Source organism: Populus alba, chromosome 2 (genome assembly GCF_005239225.2).
Source record: "Populus alba chromosome 2, ASM523922v2, whole genome shotgun sequence".
NCBI classification, from domain to species: Eukaryota; Viridiplantae; Streptophyta; class Magnoliopsida; order Malpighiales; family Salicaceae; genus Populus; species Populus alba.
This window is the reverse complement of record NC_133285.1, coordinates 10011133-10032501: the sequence shown is the minus strand read 5'-3', so window position 1 is coordinate 10032501 and position 21369 is coordinate 10011133. Positions and strand designations below refer to the sequence as shown.

Below are 21369 nucleotides of genomic sequence, written 5' to 3'. Positions count from 1 at the left end.
GTTTTTAAGAATTTAAATATTACGAGGCAGACTCGAATTTAAGTCAACCGGGACATGCATGGGACTAAATGCTCATCAGCAGCTCATGTTCAAATTAATTTAAGTTATTCTCGGTTACCTTCTGAAGCTTCATCCATCTATGGTGTCTTTGGTGTTATGTAAACTTCAATTCCGCCTCAAAAAAAATAAAAAAAATAAAAACCTTCAATTTCCCTCTAAAAGCGTTGTCTATCATCATGATTTAGTTCCCTAAAACAGGTTTCTAAAATAATTCATTATAAAGACATAAAAAATTGAGTTTCAAACCATAGGATTCTATAATACCCCAATGAAAGACAGCTACGCGTCTCCAGATCATGGGCGTGGAGGGTCATGTATAGTATGAGGTGTCAACTAGTGTGGTTTTAATATATAATTATTATAGCCTCTGATATTGAAGCAATTGTATAATATAAATAATAATAATAATCTATTGAAAATTAAAGCGATTAATCAGGGATGGTTTACGTGAGGCAAGAATCTTGCCTCCCCCGAGTCTGTACTCTGGGTATGATTTATATATTCGAGTAAGAGTGCTCTGATCAAGGGCTTTATGCCCCGTTTTTCACCAAAAGAAAGAGTGTGCTGATGAAAAGGTTCTCCACAGAATTAAACGATTGTTCTACACGCTCAATTTCAAAAGACGATGTGAAATTCTAATGGCAATGCCAATAAATTAACCTGTAGATTAGCTAACACATATGTCTACTTTCCTCAAAATATTTTGAATTTGAGCCTCTTTTTTAACCAAAATAAATAAATAAATAAATAAATAAAGGTTACCTAGATAATAAAAAAAAATTATTAAAAAGTAAATTAAATCAAATCTTGAAATCTCTTTTAATAACTTAAATTTTTAAGTCAATTGGAGTTAAATTGATTTTTTTAATAGGATGAATAAAAAATAAAACAAGATTATAAATTTTTAAATAAAATAAGATTATAAATGTTTGATGGGCAAGGAAACATCTTTGAAAAGGGAGTGAATATTGTTGAGGAATGAGTTAATGACATCAGATGAAATTTATAATGGAGGAGAAAGGAAATGGAGATTAATTTAGGCCCTGTTTATTTGTTAGAAAGTAATTTTTTTTTTTTAAAAGTGAATTATTTTTTGATGATTGAAAGTGTAATGAAAAATAAGTTGGAACATACTTTAATATTTGGTTATATAATGGAAAATAAGCTGGAAAAATAACTTATAATGTTTTATTTTTCTCAAGTTTATTAAAAAAAATGAGAAACAAATCTTACAAATTAAAAAGTTGAATGAGAATGAAATTGAAAAAAATATATAATTTCATAAATTATCTCAAATAAAATAAATAATAATAAAAAATAATAGAGATAAAATCTAAAAAATAAAAAAAATGAAAGATGAAGAAATTAAAATAATAATAATTAACATTTTATAAATTATTTCAAATAAAATAAGTAACAATCAAAAGAATTAGGATCGAATTTGATAGATAAAAAATTTCAATAAAAAAAATAATAAGGGAAAAAAGCAAATAATAATTATAAAAATGAGGATCAAAGTTAATATAAAAATTAAATTTTAAGAGATAAAATTGAAAATAAATATTCAAAAATATATAAATAATAATATATATATATATATATATATATATATATATATAGCAATCAAAAGTTTGAGAACCAAAGTTGATATAATCAGCAAATAATATGACTTTTTTAAATTTTTTACAACTTCTGGAAAGTGTTTCCCACTCAAATTTTTCAGGAAAATACTTTTCTGGAAACCAAGCTAAAATTTTTTTTTTTCTGAAAAATATTTTTTATTGATCAATTTTTTTAATGAGAAACAAATATAAAAAAGTTAGGAAAATAATTTCTCAAAAATTATTTTTTAAAAAAACAAGTACAGCCTTGACCTTCATTTCCTTTCAAATTCCCATCCCAAATCGAAGGTGGTCATGGAAGGGAAAGAAATGGCTTTTAATTTTTTAATTTTTTTAAATTATTTTGATCTTATTTCTTTTTTGAAAAATCTAATTATATCCTTTTCGTCACCCCCATCCCTTCGCCTACAACTAAAAAGACACTTAATATTTTATGAACTTTCCTTCCCTTTTTTCCATGCAAACAAAGAGCTTATTTAACCTCCATTTACCTTGTTACTTATCCAATCAAAAGAAGATAAAAAATATTTCCCAACCCTCACCCCTCTTATCTCAGTTTTCTCCAAACATACTGTTAAGGGGTAAGTTAGTCATTTCATGTTAGCCTGATTTATAATATGTTTGTTTTTATTATTAAAACACGCTTTAAAAGTTTTGTTTTATGTTTTTAGATTATTTTGATATCTTTAAATTATAAATAAATTAAAATAATAAAAAAATATTATTTTAATATATTTCCAAATAATATTTTTTTTTAATTAATATTAAAGTCATAAAATTTTTATTTATAAATATGTCACCGAGAAAGATAGTATAATCGAACCGGTTTCATATTTCATTATAGGGATTATTCATGACAGTAACATGGAATCACATCCACTGGTCACTCTCTTTGGCATTCGCATGGATTAAATGCTCCATTTGTGTTTGAAAGTGAACAAGAAATGCTGTGGTTTTTCCATGTAATGTTAAACGTGTTGAAAACTGGCTTATCAAGCAAATTTAACTACCAAACATGGTCGGATGCAGCATGTAGGCAATGGGGGCACTTGCCCACACTGCCATATATCATACAGAAATCAATATCAGGTTTTAATAGATAAAATAATTAGAAACAAAATTAAAATAAATGTGTTTTGAGGATAAAAAAAAATAATATCTAGGAATTAATTATAATAGAAATGAGAAATAAAAGTTAAGAAAAACCTTTGCAAAAAATTATTGATGTAAATCCTGATTAAAAATTAATAATATTACCGTGAAACTATAATAAGTTTATAAATGAAACAAAAAATAATGTATTTTTAAAATAAAAAAATAATCTTGGAGATTTAGTAAAATAATTGATATGGTTCTTTTAACCATGATTGAATGAGAAAATTTAAATTTTAAAATAAAATCATTTCCTAACTAGCTTTATATTATTGGATATAATTTTCAATCCAATAATGAAAGTGAGTTGAAATTTAAAATATTAAATTAAGAAAAAATAAAATTGATAAAGATATGATGTTTTTAGAATAAAATAGAATATAAATAACTCTAAATAAATCTTAATCGAATAAGAAAGATTATATTCCCTATTCGGTTAATCACTTAACCTTTTTAATCCCACTACTTTTTAGAGCCTTTATTATTTTTATTTTGTTTCCTGGTTTGATGAGTTTTAAGTTTGGGAATTGATGATGATAAAGAATAGGTTGTTTTTTAAGGTTGTGTTAGAATTGTTTTTTTTTTTTTTGTAAGATATAGAATTTTCAAGAATCTAGGATTTTCAATTTGAATTGTGTTATGGGTAATTGGAGATATGGTAGGCTTGGAGAAAACAAGATGCAATAGTTGCTTATTTTTTTGGGTATTCAATTAATTATAGTTTCGTAGCCTCCAAAAATAAGAGAGTAAAATTGTATTCCTTGGTGTATACAGTTGTCGATCTTTTTATATTTCATACATAAATAATATCAAAATTAGAAATTAGCCTTGGTCTCCTTTTGTTCGAGCTTAACACGGAAGTAGATAGTTGACTAAACCAAATAAATAAAGTGTTGTCTAATAGTTAATAGTTAAGGTATTGTTATATATATATATAAGAATAAAAACATAAATTTGATTATTAGAAAGTGTATTTATTAGAAGGGGCAATCACAAACCCCAAACGAATTAGTTTTTAGTTTTAAAAAAGATATGAGAATACTTGAGTAAGAATAAAAAAAAAATAGCTATTGAACTTTACATCATAATCTTGAGTTTAAAGTGTATGAACTAACAAGTATTTTAATTTTTTTTTATTTATATTTTTCTCTCAACAAGATTAAACAAATTAGCGATAAAAGAGAATACATGATACTTTTATTGCCAAATAACAAAATTATCATGCAAACAAGATCAAGCAAATAAAATCTATCAAGCATTTCTCTTCTTAAATTTTTTATGTTATTTTTTTTTCCTTTTTAGAACCATCTTTGTTTGGGAAGAATCTTGAAATAAAAAATATTAGAGAAGAAGAAGCAAAAATCACGGCAGAAGGAAGAAAAAGATGTAGAAATTATAAGGGTATGTTAAACATTAATTATAATATAATTTTTTTTTTATTAATGAAGTTTATGTGTTTTGACTTAGTATGTCAAGTGTTATCAACTATATAAATATTAAGATGTAAATTATAGTTTTTTAAAAGGTAAATTAGCATCCTATGATTTAATAACTTTTTTAATTTTGAAACTAATTTTTTAAATATTACACTCTACAATCTAGTCAAGACAGATTTTGAAAATAAATGAAAACACAATATATCTCCATATATATATTAAGGCATGGAAAGTAATTGTTACTGCATAACTCATATTCTTCTTTGTATTAACCTTCTCTTTTCTAGCATACTTTTTTTTTTTAAAAAAAAAACATGAATATGAAAGAAAAAATCAAACACAAATCTATGGTTTAACACAAAATCAAACATATTGAATACTAGTTGGATCAAATTTTTATTTTCTCTTTCAATTTCACACCTCCTCTCCTCCACATGCCATCATCTAACATTCAAAATCTCTGAAAAAGCTCAAAAATTCCAACTTTATAGATTTGTTGTTCTTTGTGCATAGATGGTAGTGAAGATGAAGAGTTTTTTGGTTTGTTTAAGAATGTAGTTGCAGTTATTTATTAAAGTAATTTTTAATCAAATATGTTTTAAAATAATATGTTTTTTGTTTTTTTAAAATTATTTTTGATATCAGAATATCAAAATGATTTGAAAACATAAAAAAATATTAATTTGAAATAAAAAAAATAAAATTTTTTAAAAATATTTTTAAAATATAAAAACAAATAGATTTATATGAATATTATTTTTACCAAACCGGTTTGAGTTTTAGGATGCGACTACCACCTCATTGCTTCGACTTCAAAATCATGATATTTTTTTTTTCCATTTAAAGCCTTTCTTTCTCATTAGAAACCATCAATCCATTATTGGTAGGGTTTTTTTAAGATACTTTCTTTATCTGAGCCATTTATGCCCACTCTGAAAATGGATGAACAAAGAGCAGATGTGGTGGGATGAGTGTCTCTTTGACAATTCCAAATGGTCGTGTTATCACTTATCAGAGGAGGAATTGCTTGGCTGCTGATAGCTACTAGTCTTGTGTGGGGTGAGCAAAAAAAACCGAATAACCGGTTAAATCAAGAAAAATTAAAAAAAAAAAATTAAAAAAAACCGAAACGAAAAAAAAAAAAACAAATTAACCAATTAAAAACTTACAAAAAAATACCGGTTTGGTTTGGTTTTTAAAGTCTAAAATCGATTGAACCGAACCAAACTGGTTCAACCAAGCCAGCACTTAGAAAAAAAATAATAGGTATATACAGGATGTCTTCCTAACCCTAAACCTAAACTAGCTTTCTTCTAAAAACAAAACTAGCCGCCCCCTTCTTTATTCTTTGCATCTCTCCTCTACCTTTGCTCCCTGCATCTTTAATTTTTAATTCTCCTTCATGCTCCTGTTATTTGTTAAGCTTTGTTCCATGCTCCTCCTATCAAAGACACGCCACCCTTTTCACTTTTGTAATTTTACTTTTAATTGTTTTATTCCTCCTATAAAAGACATACACCTCCTTATTTTTGCTTTTAATATATATATATATTTTTATCATTCTTCTTTTTGTTTCTCAGATAATCATGTAATTATTATATAATTTTCCATGCACATGTAACCAAAAAAATTATTATATTGAGTTAGTAAAAGGCTTTTATGTGCTATCCTAATATCCTTGATGTTGGTACTGTGAGGATAATAATTTAAAATCAAGTTTGGCACTTGATGGATGATGAGTAGATAAGGATCTATGTAAATTACCTTTTGATCTTCCCTTTGTTTTTGTTTTTTTTAGTCAAATGACCTCTGTTCTTTCCTTTTATTTTGCCATGCATGCCCAACCATTTTAAAAAAAAACCATGTTAAGAAAGCCAAGATTTATCATAAAATAAGCTTAGTTGTGTGAAATTAAAAACAAGACGAAGATAGAATTCTTGAAAAAATATGGTAAGTGAAAAAACTCAGAATAAAAACTCAATTGAAATAATTTCGATTTAAATTGGTATGGAAGGAAAAAAACCGAACCGAACTAAATATGGTCGGTTCGAACTGGTTTTCGGTTCGGTTCGGTTCAAAAACTTGAAAAAAAAATTTCAGTTTGGTTAATTATTTTGGCCCAAAACCGGACCGAACCGGAAATGCTCACCCCTAATCTTATGCAATTATATTATTTTATATAGTTAATCAATTAGTTCGAGTTCTGAAAATTTACATAATTGATAATTTTAAAAACTATAAAATTAATCGAGATATACATAAATTAATTGACGTGCTCATATTAATTAAAAAATATCAAATGAAATGGAAATAAAAACGATCTACTGTTGCTGGATGACTCTAATTTCAAAATAATTTTCTAAATAAGTTTAAAGATATGGTGGAGATGGTGGTTGATTTGATGGTGAGTGAAGATGGGAGAAGAAGGTTATCTTTTTTATTTATTTTTTTCTTTTGCTTTCTCTCCATCCATTTTAAAAATAAAATTGACCACACTTCCCAATCTCAGTTTTCAGAAAGTGAAAGTATAAAGCTGATTAATTTCATGCCGACAACCACAACCAGTGTATAGACGATTGGAATTTTCCTCTTTATGCACTTGAACTAGCAGCTTACAGTCGAGCCACCTATCACGGGCAGATACGAAGTACAACAAGTAAAGCCAGAGCCTCCCTAACGAAGTGACGTAAGCATCGGGCCAGGTCTGAAAACAGTGAGAGTTTGTCTTTAAAAGACAGACCAAATCTATTATCTCTTGTTCGATATATATAAAACAATATTATTTCTGCCTGCCCTGTGTCTAAAATTTCCAGAAACCTAATCTTCAAAATATGCTCACTCGCCATCTCACAGGTGCTCCAACCCCCTCCTCCTCTCCATATATTTTAAATATATAAAAAAACCTTTATTTTTTTTCTGCTTCTCTCACCTCTTAATTAGGGTTTAACAATTTGGGGATTTTTTGGGATTAGGGTTTGGGAAAGCAAAGTAAATTAAACAAGATGCAGCAACCACCGCAAATGATTCCTATGATGGCTTCATTTCCAGCGACAAACATCACCACTGAGCAGATCCAAGGGGTAGTATCCTTTTGTAATTCTTCCTTTATTCTATGCATAAATTGGTTTCTGCATGGTTTTTTGGGTGGTTTTGTTCCTATGATTTATTGATCTGGGGTTCTTTGCTTATGGTGTTTTTTCATATTTCTTTGTTAAATCAATATTTGAAGCTGATAAGTAGCACAAGTAATGAGTAACTGTCTAAGTGAGACAATAAATAGCGAATTGATTGTGGCTTCTTAAATATTGTTCGATTCAGGAGATAGGCACCCCCCCCCCCCCCGTTCTATGCACATGTCATCAGTATAATCAAGGCTCCTCTATCTTTTTCTTTATCAATTGTTACTAATGGGCTTTAAAATCCATGATGCTTAAAATAGTTGGTTATGCAGATTAGTGGCTATCGTGACAGATTTTGCATAGATAGCCACCTAATCCCATTAATATCAGGGTTTATTTGTGAGCTTTTGTTTGCGTGTGCCAAACAAACATAATAGTTAGAATATGAGGAGATAAGGAGACTGTTCGTAAGCTATTAAGTTGTAGATTAGATTGAACTCAGAAGTTGGAAAATTCAGCTATTCAAGCTCGTTTTGGAATTAATTTATTGGAAACTTTGTATTTTTCAAAGTATTCCTTTTGAACCTTCTACTTCTGCAAATTCCCATATTAATGATGTACATTTTTGTATCGCAAACCCATTCGATCTTCATGAAATCCTCAATATTCATATATGCAAATTCATTCTTGCAGCTAGTAGATGTGTTTTCCTGTTCATGAAACATGACAAAATGTTATACTATACAGCAATGTATGAAAAAATAATGGAGAATTTACCATGTGATGCGTGAATTCAAATCCATGGTTGTACTGTGTGCTAATAGCTGTTTTTATTTATAGGCTTTCACACCTATTCAAGTTTGGCTTTCCTCTTACTGCCATGCTTAGCAATATCTGATCTTAGTTTCCATTTTTGGTTACCCCTTCGTCTGCAACTCTAGGATGTATTATTTGCTACTATCTGTCATATGATGATTGATTTATCTTTTTTAATTCTTTCTGCAGTACCTTGATGAAAACAAAAGATTGATTTTGGCGATATGGGACAACCAAAACCTTGGAAAACTTGCTGAATGTGCCCAGTAAGTGATTTGTTCTCATGTGCGAGTGTATGCCCATGCTATCCTAGTGTTTCATGTGTGTTAAGCATAATGCAAGTTCTGATCTATCAGATGTAAGTGGGGCTGTTTCCTGTTTAGGAAACTTGACAAAAAGGGTCTTATGACTTATGGGCTGGTTTTGAAATCCAATCCTGGTAACTTTTCTCTAATAATAGAGTCTATCAAATATATAAGCATCTCCATCATAATTAGGACAGAAACAGGTAGAAATCTCAAAGTTTGTGTTCTGGTACCTATTCAGAACAAGACTGGATCAGTTCTCTGAGTTCCTAATTACCCACTAGCATTTTAATATTTTCTAAACAATCAAATCCAACACATTCAGTTGGTAGCTGGCATCATTATTGGTGATGAAAACATGGAGTGGCATAACTTAAATCTATTCTTGATTGCCTATTTTAATTTGGGGTCAATTATATTTTGTCCTGTTGGAAATGGGACTGAACTTTTGGACTTTGTCTGTTACCAGTTTATGCCTTAAATCCTTTATTTGTTTATAATGGCGGGGATGGTTAGGGTGCATTCCAGATATTAATGGTGCCTTTGCATCCATAGTTGAGGTATTTACTTGTTCTTTTGGCTCAATCATCATGTTACTACATATATTCTATATCAGATAAGGGTAGTGCTTGGTTACTGTTGTACCGGTACTGCTTCAATGTTCTTAGCAAGAATAAACATCACTTGAAGAAGGTAGGATTTTGTTTAATAAAGTATGTGCTTACAGTTAGATGGAAGTCCAGGTGAAATGGAGGAGAGCCATAGGATAAAAATTTAGACTGGATCTGAATTTACCAGCCAAAAAGAGGCATTGCACTCATGAATATCACAGGGAGAGGTTTTTATTTTTATTTTTTTGAGAATGCTTCATTTTTTAAACTATATGGAATGAAAATATTGCATGCCCCTTTTTATCTATATGCATGTTCATTGCCACCATTTATAAGCCATGTATAAAATTTCAATGAACTAGGTATCAAACCCAGTTGCAGAAGAATTTGATGTATTTGGCTGCGATTGCTGATGCACAACCACAGACACCAGCAATGCCTCAGGTGTATAGTAATTAATGAGACTGGTCATTTGCAATTCATTTACTCTGCTCATGCTTATTAGCATTGCTTTCAGATGGCCCCGCATCCTGCAATGCAACAAGGAACATATTACATGCAACATCCTCAGGCAGCAGCAATGGCTCAGCAACCAGGTATTTTCCCCCCGAAGATGCCATTGCAATTCAATGCTGTACATCAAATGCAGGATCCTCAGCTGTTACACCAGCAAGCCATGCAAGGGCAAATGGGAATTAGACCTATAGGGGCTAACAGTGGCACGCATCCCATGCGTGCCGAGATTGCTCTTGGAAGTAGTGGCCATTCTGCAAGTGCTGGCACAAATGATATGTGTGGGGGAAGCAAACAACACGACTCCGGGGCTGCCACAACTGGTGGTGCAGATGCCCAGGGGGGTTCTGCTGCCAGGCATAATGGTGATGATGGCTCTGAGGATGCGAAATGATGTGGCCTCTTGAGGGATTCTGTGCAAATCCCGTTGGCTGTTAATAGTAGGCCCCCTTATTGCAGAACTGACATTGTTCTGTTGATCTATGTTAGTTTGAGTAAAGAATTGACATTTTATGTTTCCCTTTAGTGTTGACAAGTTAGGTAGGTAAATCACAAGGTCTTGGTGTGCCAATGAATCAAAATCAAAACACGGGTGAGACAGAGGCTGTTGTAGTTTGTGTAGAAGGAAGAGGTGGAAGCTTGTGTTCTCTCATTCTCTCATTGATGTCTGTCTCTAGTTGTACGTCCGTCATTTTGTAACAACTTGAAGATGATGCTTGGTGTTGTAGAATCTTGCTCTCACAGAGTCATCTTTTTGAGCTCGTTTTGAATGGCACAATTTTCCAGAATTGCTAACTGGGCCATAGAATTAATAGGCATTTTTAGATCACTGTTTTGGTTTAGTTTATTGTGTTTCATAGTTGTTTTTTAAAATATTTTATTTAAAAATATATTAAAAATATATTTTTATTTATTTTTAATATTAGTGTATTAAAATAATTTAAAATTTTAATTTAAAAAAATTTAATTTTTTTTAAAGCATTGAATAACCATAAAGTAAACGCAAAAGCAATTATACCCTGAGCCTGAGCCTCCATCAACTTTATTTTGTCTTAATGAGTAAAGCAGCTCTGGGATCCACGTGTAATTAATTAATTTAACATGTTGGTAAAATGGTTCAGCTTTCTTTGCTTTTCAGGATTGTTCTTGTTGAAGCTATTTTGAAATTATACCCTTGGTTGTTTAGCTAGTAAATTTCAAGAAAATATTTTCTGATATTTGATAGTTTAATGAAAAATAATTGGAAAATACTTTTCAGTGTTTGATTATGTCATGGAAAATGAGCTGGAAAATAGCTTATTAATATTTTATTTTTTTCAAGTTTATTAAAATAATGAGGAACAAATCTTAAAAATTAAGAAGTTGAATGAGAATGGAATTGAAAAAAAAATATAATTTCATAAATTATCTCAAATAAAATAAATAATAATCAAAATAATAGAGATTCAAATCTAAAAAATTAAAAAAAAAATGAAAGATGAAGATGAAGAAATTAAAATAATAATAATCAACATTTCATAAATTATTTCAAATAAAATAAGTAACAATAAAAAAAATGAGGGCCAAATTTGATAGATAAAAAATTTCAATAAAAAAATGATAAGGAAAAAGCAAATAACAATTATAAAAATAAAGACCAAAGTTAATATAAAAATAAAATTTTAAGAGATGAAATTGAAAAATAAATATTCAAAACATATATATAGCAATCAAAAGTTTGAGGATTAAATTTGATATAATCAGCAAATAATGATATTTCTAAATTTTTCACAATTTTCGGAAATTGTTTTCACCCCAAATTTTTCAGGAAAATATTTTCCTGAAAACCAAACCAAAATTTTCTTTTACTGGAAAAATGTTTTCTATTGACCAACTTTTTTTAATGGCAAATAAACACAAGAAAGTTCGGAAAAGTGATTTCCTGGAAACCATTTTCCGGAAAACAAACATAGCTAAAGGAAAAATATTTTTTCTGAAAACCAAGCTAAATTTTTCATTGACTGAAATTGACTGGAAAATGTTTTCTATGGACTACCTTTTCTAATATGATAAACAAACACAGAAAAAGTTTAAAAAATAATTTTTCAGAAACTACTTTTTCAGGAAACAAACATGTCCATAATGATAAAAACTAATAAACGGATAAAATATAAACGGAACAGGGTAAGAAGTGAGGGAATGAAAGAAAGAATCCAGGAAAAAAGAAACAAAGATAATGACCTCCGAGGAACCTTTTCCAAATGAAAGCAGAAGACAAGCAAGTTTCATTACTAGAAGTATCATGAATATTTAGTGGTTTTTTATTGGAAAATATATAAAAATAATATTTTTTATTTTTTTAAATTTATTTTTAATATCAGCTTATCAAAAAAAATTTAAAACTTTTTAAAAACAATAATTCTTTTTAAAAAATAAAATTTTGAAAAAAAATGTAAACAAACAACGTGTACTTGTTTAAAGTTTAGAAGGCCAAAAAAACATGCTTCAAGATTCGGTGAAAAAGCGACCTTCATCAGACTCGGTGAAAAAGGGACCTTCATCGTGACCCTGAAGCCAGCTTTCTCGCCGGATTTGTACTAAAAAACATTTTTCGGTTGAGTTAAACAAGAAAATGTGAGGATCTATATTGGATCAGCTTACTTAAGCTTGATGAATTGCTGCGTAAGGAACCCTATCTTTTACCAAGAAAATATACTAATCTCCATTCATGATGTGCCAGCTGCTGCTATCAATTCAAAATTAATTCTCATATGAGCTTAGAACCAAAATAATTTGGAAGAATAACTTCTTCAACTTCTTAACGTTGATGTCTTACCTACAAAGAACCTGTTTTGCAATTAATAACTGTTGTCTGCCTCTTTAAAATTACATTTTTATATATATATATATATATATATATATATATATATATTTAGATTGTTTTAATATATTAATATTAAAAATATATTATTTCAATATATTTAAAAGGCGAAACGAAAAGTATAAGATAAGCCATTATAAAGAAAACAAGTAAAGAAAGCGACTTCTGCAGTCGGTTGAATTCTGGGTAGCTAAATTTCAAGGGAGAGATAATTCCATCGAAGACTGGAGAATGGTACCATTCACTTCTTCTATAATAAGGCCATAGACTGAACAGATTATAAGATGGACTATGACCTTAACCCTTCCAAAACCCCAAAACTATGGCAATTCCATTGAAGCCCATCACATTTTCCATGTCCTTTCTTAACACGCCATCTCCATCTGTGTACTGAAGACGCAACTGACTCAAGAGCCACGCAAGTCGCAACCAGAAACTTCGTTTCGATTCATCTTTCTTCAGAAAAACCTTACAGTTCTAGCAAGTACAGCACCAAAAATACGTATCTGATACCGCCAGTATTCCTGCACAGTTGAAGCTTGGTATATATCTTTTCTTCTCTTTCAAGAATTACTTGAGAAGAAACATGAAGGAAGAGCAGTTACCATCTTTCAACCATCGCCACACCGACAATAACAAGAAGACAAGACTGGTATTCAGATTATTGAATTCTCCAGCCGTTTACGTTATCCTCTTACTGCTATCCTACGCCCTAGGTTACTTATCAGCTCCAAGCTCCGGCTCTCCACCTCAGCCTTTACCATCTCCAGAAATCTTGAAAGTGGGTGATAACCTCAACACCCAACTCGACAACTTCCGAGTCAAGACTCGCTGTGCCAAACCCCTTCCACCCCAGCTCGTCCATCAAACAATTCTTGACCGGGTTTTCAACTCCACGTCGCCATATGAAAATTTTCCTCCCGCGTACGTTAGCGGCCTCCTTAGAGAGAAAAAGTTCAAGGGATGGGGCTCCTACGGTGAAGTCTTCGAACACCTTATCCAAAAAGTGAAGCCTAAAGTGATCATCGAAGTGGGTACTTTCTTGGGCGCATCGGCTCTCCACATGGCCGAGTTGACTCGCAAACTCGGGCTGGACTCACAGATTCTTTGCATAGACGATTTTCGCGGGTGGCCCGGGTTCCGTGACCGGTTTGGTTATGTCAATATGGTAAACAGCGACGTTTTGTTGCTGTACCAGTTCATGCAGAACGTTATTCACAAAAATGCTACCGGGTCGGTTTTGCCACTGCCATTTTCGAGCGGGTCGGCCTTGGAGAAATTATGCGAGTGGGGTGTGTTTGGTGATTTGATAGAAATCGACGCGGGCCATGATTTTAACTCGGCGTGGGCAGATATAAACCGGGCGTACCAGATCTTGAGACCCGGTGGGATAGTTTTCGGGCACGATTATTTTACCGCAGCGGACAATAGAGGAGTGAGGAGAGCAGTAAATTTATTTGCTCAGATGAATGGGCTTAAAATCCACACCGATGGGCAACATTGGGTCATTGACTCCGCCTGAATTCAGGTTTGTTATTAGTCCTTGAGTGTCAAAAAGTTACCGTTGATAATTTTGTGAACTTGAATTTTGTTAATTTCTTAAAGGACACGTGTGCCATGTATGTGCATCTTCTTACCTCTTTCAGCTATGATGGGCCATGCATGGAAAAAATCTTTCATAAGCCACGTATAAGGTTGATCGGGTCTCTTTGGTGTTTGTTAGTGTACAACAAGTAGTAGCCATTTTGGAGCAATAAGTGGAGGATTATGTGGAATGGAATAAGAGAGACTTTTATTTTGTTTTGCATGGTTGTTTCCATCTCCATAGCCGTCATGCATGTCGACAATGGTGCACAACTGCACATTCAATCCTTTCTAATTAATCTATAAGGTTTCTTGCTCATCAGCTCAACTGTCGCCGAATCAGAGTGATTTACTGGCAACAATGGCTTGCCGACTCGTCTGGATTGACATCATTTGATGTTAAGTTCATGAGCAAATTGATTCCAATGATTCTTTAAAAACATGAGTAGCGTGGAATTTGATATTGATGGGTAAAGATTTAATCCTCTTTTTTTAACACAAAAACCCATAAAAGTTATGAACACATTTTTTTTTTTGATATATTTTCAAGACATTTTTGAAGGTTCGGGTAAAACACTCGAGCCCAGATAATAGGTTAGGCATGCTAGAGTCTAGGTGTTGAGAGCTCCCACCCTGCGCCTCTTTATGAACTTGGATGCACCACTCGAGTTCACCCTAAAAAATATATCTTGACCTTCTTTTTAAGCTTAAAAACACAAATTGGATTCTTTCTTATTCTTTTTTTTTTATATATATATTTACATAAAAGATATCATTCTCATTAATACTTGTATAAAAGATATATCTTTTAATTTCTTTACTTGTATTCCTTTTAGTAAGATAATTTAAATTAGTTTGTAGTTTTATATTAGTCATCATTTTTATTTTATTTTAACACCACTAACTTCATTAATCTTTATGATTAATTTTCAAGAGTTTAACCTATCAACCATCTCATTAATTATTTTTATTTTTTGTCAAGAAATGGAGTGGCAACAAACACCATCTCAATTTGTGTATTACTTCTTGATTTTCTATTTTTAATGGAATATTGAGGTGCTCATTTGTAAGAAATGAAAAAGAATTTTTCATTAAAAAACAAAGCATTTACATTAGAACTATATATATATATAGAAAATTATTCTAAGCATCCTATAGTTTATTCTTTTTACACTTTACCTTCATTGTTTTGAAAATTATAGAAAATATTATTGGTCAACAAAAAATTTTAAATCACATAAAATGACCAAAATAACCCTACATTATATTATATCCACAAACACAACAAACAAAAAACACAATCCTATCTCTTTTCTCTCTCATGATTTTGCAATTTCTAAATAAAAACTCTCTAATATTAAAACAAATCTCAAAAACTAAAATTCTACACAATCAAAGTTTAGGGGGGTTCATACATGATTCTCTTGGAAACGAGGTGTTTATTTGAGTCATTAACTTGTACAATCTCTCTCTTATACTTCTATCATTGAAAATGAGATGACAAATCTCAATTGTTTTTTAAAATTAAGACTTCAATAATCAAGTTAATGGGTTTAGCTGTTGTTAAATTATTGTTATTTTCTTAGAATATAAATTGTATTACTCGATTAAACAATAATGCACAAAATTAAGGTTATTGTGGAACTCATAAATCCCTAAGCTTAAAACCCTAAAATTTCAAGTTATTTCTTGTTCAAACTTCAATGTTCATAATCTTAAAAAAATTTAGGAAAGTGGAAAACAATCTGGATTGTTTTTTTTGAAAACTCCAAAAAATCCCTAAATTAAAAATTAGGGTTACTACTGATATAGCCCTTGTTTTTTATTCTTTAACTATAACATGTTTAATTAATATTTAAGCAACTTAGATTAACTTTGTTAAACCATGGTATAGCTTAATTAGTAACTTGTTATTGCAAACCTTAATAAAACCCAAAATGTTGCCTTACATGTTACGGTTAATTTGTCCACAATCATTCCTAATATTCATGTATGTTAGATTCTACCATAATTATTTTTGTAATGTTAGTTTTGAATCACCATTGTAGGAAACAAAATGCCTAGCATCATTATACATCATGGAGTTACTTTGCTCATTATGAAAAATTGCTTCTATGAGCATATATATGTCTTACATAGATATATTGTACATATGCAAGTAACTTTACAAAGTGGATTTGCATGTTTTTACTATAAAGGATGAAAAAGGTAATAAAATAGTTGATGATGCATCAATAATGAAAATATTGAATATGCATGAAGTAAAAGAAGAGGAAGAAATCTATATTTATATTGATATCGATACTAATGCTGCTTCATTAATAATCAAAATGCCTAAGTGTTATACACGCAAACCAAATATTGCTGGTAGGTCAACTAGAATAAAATACTTTTTAGACTATGATAATAGAAATTAAGTTACACAAAAAAAAAGTTTAGATTTTGATTAAAAAGATGATAATGATGTTGATATAGGTGTTTGAAAGAGTGAAACTACAGTTGTGGGAGTGCTAGTATGGTTGTTGGAAAGGGTGCAACTGTAGGTATTGGTGTTAATGTCAGAAGTTATGGTGCTGATTTTCAAATGGGTGTTGGTAGTTCTAGTGAATGTGCATGGGCTGGTCTGGGCATTAGTATGCATGTTGGTGTGGGTAGTTTATATTATAATATAGGAAGTGATAGTGCTAGATTTAGTAAAGAGGATGCTACTGGATATGACAAAGATTATTGGGATAATGATTTTAGTAAAGATGATGAGGACTATATTTTTTTAGATGATAAATGATTTAAACTCTCAAATGCAAATGAAGATGAATGGATTGATAACTTGCAAGAAGATGCTTGCTTTGGCTAAACATTGGATGATGCATTGGACTTAGAGAATGAATGAGAGTTAAATAGTGATGACAAAGATGTTGATGTTGAAGCTAGTGAAAATTCTGAAAGTAGTGATAAAAATGATAAGGATAAAAATGATGAGGATAAAAATGATAGTGATGGAAAGAAGAAAAAATAAATTATTTATCCTACAAATGAATTTAAGTGTGAGACATTTAAAGCGAGTGCTGATGGATCAATTAAATTTATCAAATGTAACATTTTCACTAATATCACTCACTTCATAAATGTTTTTAGAGAATCTAAAGTGAAAAATAAATATCATATGAAAAGATACATTAATTAGAAGGAGAATATTGGAGCTACATGTATGGGTGATGGTTATGTGTGGTGGATATATGCTTCTTTATTCCTAGTAACAAGACTTTGTGTTGAGAAAGGGAGAAATATAAAGATGATTCCAAATAATACTGTAGAGTATCAAGTATATGATGGTTGAAAAAGGATTTGTATTGATTTAGATAAGGAAAAAAGAAGAAGAAGAAGCTCTTGTTGTGAACGAAAGATGATTAGAATTTCATTAAAGCATGTAGTATGTTATTTGAAGTATAAGAGAATTGAAATTGAAGATTTATATCATACATATTACATTGTTTAAACATTTAAAAGGACATACTTTAAGATTATTTATCTATTACCAAAGGTTGTACTAGATCTTAAAGATGAAGATATAATTGTACTACACCTAAACTTAAAAAGGAGTGTGGGTCAACTAATGAAGAATTAAAAAAAAAATGAGAAAAAAAACTTAGTAATGTCAGAAAAAAAATTGTTACACTCAGGTATAATAATTGCAAACAATATAGATATAATTTCAAGATATGCTATATAGACAGTGTTGCCCAACTTAATGGTAATGTTGGTGGTAAGTATCTAGAGGTGTGAGGGAATCTAGTGGTGTTGTGAGGGATTCAGGAGATTTGATAGTGTTATGAGAGAAATTAGAGGCGTTACGAGAGAAACTAAGAGTGTTATAAAAAAATCCATTAAGGATCCAAAGGAACAACCAATTTTAAGAGAATAAACAATGTTAATTAAAAAAAGGCTTAATAAGTTCAAAAGGTAGCAAAGTGAGTATAGAGTAATAGAAATGGTGTTAATACATCATTCTCTTTATCCTTAGAAGATAAATACAGGTGATTCTAATATAGAAGAGATATACAGGTGATTCACTAACATATTATTCATGACAATTCTATTAGTTTAATAATTTACATTTATCCAATCAATTCTTTTCTTTTAAATTGCATTTTGCCCCATTTATATCATCCTATCATTCAATACAAAGAAACTATATTAAGCGAAGAACATAATGATTTTTTTTTTTATTGGTACCAAAGCATTACCTATATTTATTATGTGTTTTATATGCCAAGCTACCTTCACTTATGCAATACGAATAATATTGCATTGCTTATATATTAATATGAATGCCATATTATAAGAATGTTCAGGTTATGTTTTAGAACGATATTAATGCAATATTGTTATTTAAATTTACTTCATGTATTCATTTTATTTTTTCAACATGAATGTTATAATAATTATAAACATAAGAATTGCTCACAATAAGTTAGTTATCATCATCAACTTCACACTTGCAATGCTAACCTCTATATTATTATAATTCTTGATTTAACTTTACGTAAATCATCTTTAATTCTCGTCGTGATTCACGACCGTCTTATTTGAAATTTTTATCTTCCAGCAGTTCATGGTAATTAATTAAGTTTTGCAGAAAACATATTGTCCAGGAACACAAACAATTTTCCATCCGTCGAGGAGTTATATCTATCACGTAAGATAAGATAAATATACTGGATTAGTTAAACGTAATGAACTTCACTTAATAAAGTAAGTTGATTTTTTCATCTTATTTAAAAAATTGAGAGCTCAAGAAAATAACACTTGTAAGAGATGGCGCCGTTGATATATGAGACATTAGAATAAGATTAATTGGTTGATTGTATATAAGTTATTTGTTTTTATCTATATAATAGTTATTTATTTATTACCGTAAATATGTAATATACATGTAATTTAATTATCATTCATATTAATCAAACACATTATATCATAAATTTTTTATTTCTTTACTTGTATTATTATGGGTAAGATAATTTAAATTAGTTTATATTTTTATATTAGCCATCATTTTCGTGATTAGTTTTCAAAAGAGTTTAACCTATAGTTTGTACAGAAATGAAGTGGGAGATTTTGAGTGGTGTTCATTTGTCAAAAATGGAAAAGAATTTTTCATTAGAACTATATATTCTCAATAATAAAAGAAAACAACGATTTTATGACAATGACCTCAATGTATTTTTGGTGCTTAAGATGATTTTAGTAAAATTCAAAATTTTTATTTTGTATATCTTAAAAAAAATACTACTTATGAACTTATAAATATATTTAGATAAATAATGAAAATTTATATGTGACATTATTTCTCATATATTAAAAAACCTAGGGTAATTTGAGTATTTTATTGTTTATATGAACAATGAAGTACTTTAATTTTTGAAATTTTGATTTTTTTTTTCTTTTAATCGAATCAATTTTAAACCTAATTTCATGAAAATAGGCTTGAAATTATTGTAAACATACCAAATTTTTTAAAAAAATGTCTCAAATGCAAAACATTGAGAAAAATATATATAATCTCAAATTCTCAATAATGATCATTTTCATTTAGAAGATAATTTGTTTATTTTTTAGTCATTGGCTTTAAGAGAGGAGTGAGAAATTCACTTAAAAACAACAAGAAATATAAATGTGTCAATTTAGCCATCTTTTGGAGATGAAACTTGTTATTCTTGATGTCAATGAGTTTTATTTGATAAGAAAAATTTGATGATGATGTTTTTTGTTTTTTCTCATCTAAAACATCCCTAAAAAGAGAGATCAAATTTATTTTATATTTTTTTATTGAGCTAATTTTGATTTTTTTTTAATGAAAATAACTTGAAATATGAAATTTTTATACAAAAAAAACACTTTACTGATTTTCTAACTACAACAATAATGATCAAAATCTAGATTGAAGTCTAATAGGCAATACATTCCTCATTTATTTTTTTTATATATAAAAAGAGGAAAGAAGACAAGTCATGCATCCCCTAAAAAGAAAAAAAAAAAAGAAAAAAGAAAAAAGAAAAAAATTCAACTAGCCTTATGTTTGGGCTCTCATTTGTAACCCTTTGTTTTTTAATTTTTTTTATTTTATTTTTTAATATTGAATTTTTATTGAATTATTTTTTAATTTATTCTTTAATTTTTTTCACTATTTGATTTTTTATTATATATATATATAATGATTAATAATAGAGTTTATAACTTAAATCATAAGTTTAACAAGTTAAACGATTATATCAAATTTCATTTGAACTGTCTTTTTACTTATTTTAGTTTATTTAATTTTTTAATTAAAAAAATCAGGTAAGCTTCCTTTATTAATAGCCGCTTGTTTATATATATATAAATAAAAATAGGCATAAGTTATGTCAATGCTCCCCTAAAAAAAAAAAAAAGCTAGCCAACGTGTTTGGGCTCTTAGTTTTGGCCCTTTTTTTTTTTTTTAGTTTTTAATATCAGGTTTTTATTGAATTTGTTTTAATTTTATTATTTAATAGTGGTTATTTAAGTGTTTTTCTTTTTAAAAAAAAATCAAAACAAAGGTTACCTACCTAGTCCATGGGCTAAAGCTACCTAACCAACAACCCAATACCTTGGCTGGGATAGAAATGGAGATAATAGAGTTGTAACGGGACTATATCTTCTGGCCCATCAAGCTTAAGAAACCATTTATCTTTCTCTCTGACGCAGTAGTCTTCAGAATATCTCTCTTCACTCTTCTATCTCGGAGATTGCATATCGCTCCAAGGTTCCTGGATTCATTGGTAAATCTTCATTTGAATGTGTTGGGGATAGAAACAGAAGCAAAAGAATTCACTTTCCAGCTGCTTTCTTCAAGAAACATGAGGGAAATCACCCATTTTGCTGATCTATTATTTTTCTCTATTCAAGCTCTTGTTTTGGTCCTTTTCTAACCATGTTGAATCAATTACTGTAAATTTTTTGAACTTTTTTTTATTATATAATGTTAATGTGAACCCATTTGCATGTTTCCACAATGCATGATCCAATCATCGAAGAAAATCTGTTTCTTTTTTGGTGTTTATTGTTAACTAAAGAATGAAGTATTAGCCTCTTACTTGTATTTGCCCCTTGTTGGCATAGCCCTCAGAAAACAATCTTATATGTAACGACACATAGAGCCTCAGCCTTCTCTATCATTTCTCTGAAAAGTTTCACAGCTTCTTTTGATCTCTTCTGTCCAAATCGGGCTTGAATTACAGGGTTCAGAACTATGTCTTCAATCTGATCTCTACTT

General features: G+C 29.7%; 2 protein-coding genes across 2 annotated transcripts; both read left to right on the top strand.

The window, feature by feature from the left end:
- The first annotated feature begins 6700 nt into the window (after window positions 1-6700).
- On the top strand, window positions 6701-10442 carry LOC118063510 (GRF1-interacting factor 3). The gene is made up of 5 exons (XM_035077569.2): window positions 6701-7123; window positions 7243-7350; window positions 8395-8471; window positions 9484-9565; window positions 9639-10442. The coding sequence occupies exons 2-5, from the start codon at window positions 7273-7275 to the stop codon at window positions 10026-10028; spliced, it is 627 nt and encodes a 208-aa protein (XP_034933460.1). The 5' UTR covers window positions 6701-7123; window positions 7243-7272; the 3' UTR covers window positions 10029-10442.
- A 2236-nt stretch (window positions 10443-12678) lies between these two features.
- Window positions 12679-14297, top strand: LOC118063509 (uncharacterized). The gene is made up of 2 exons (XM_073407391.1): window positions 12679-14022; window positions 14141-14297. Exon 1 carries the CDS (start codon window positions 13081-13083, stop codon window positions 14014-14016), a length of 936 nt encoding a protein of 311 aa, XP_073263492.1. The 5' UTR covers window positions 12679-13080; the 3' UTR covers window positions 14017-14022; window positions 14141-14297.
- The last annotated feature ends 7072 nt before the right edge of the window (window positions 14298-21369 follow it).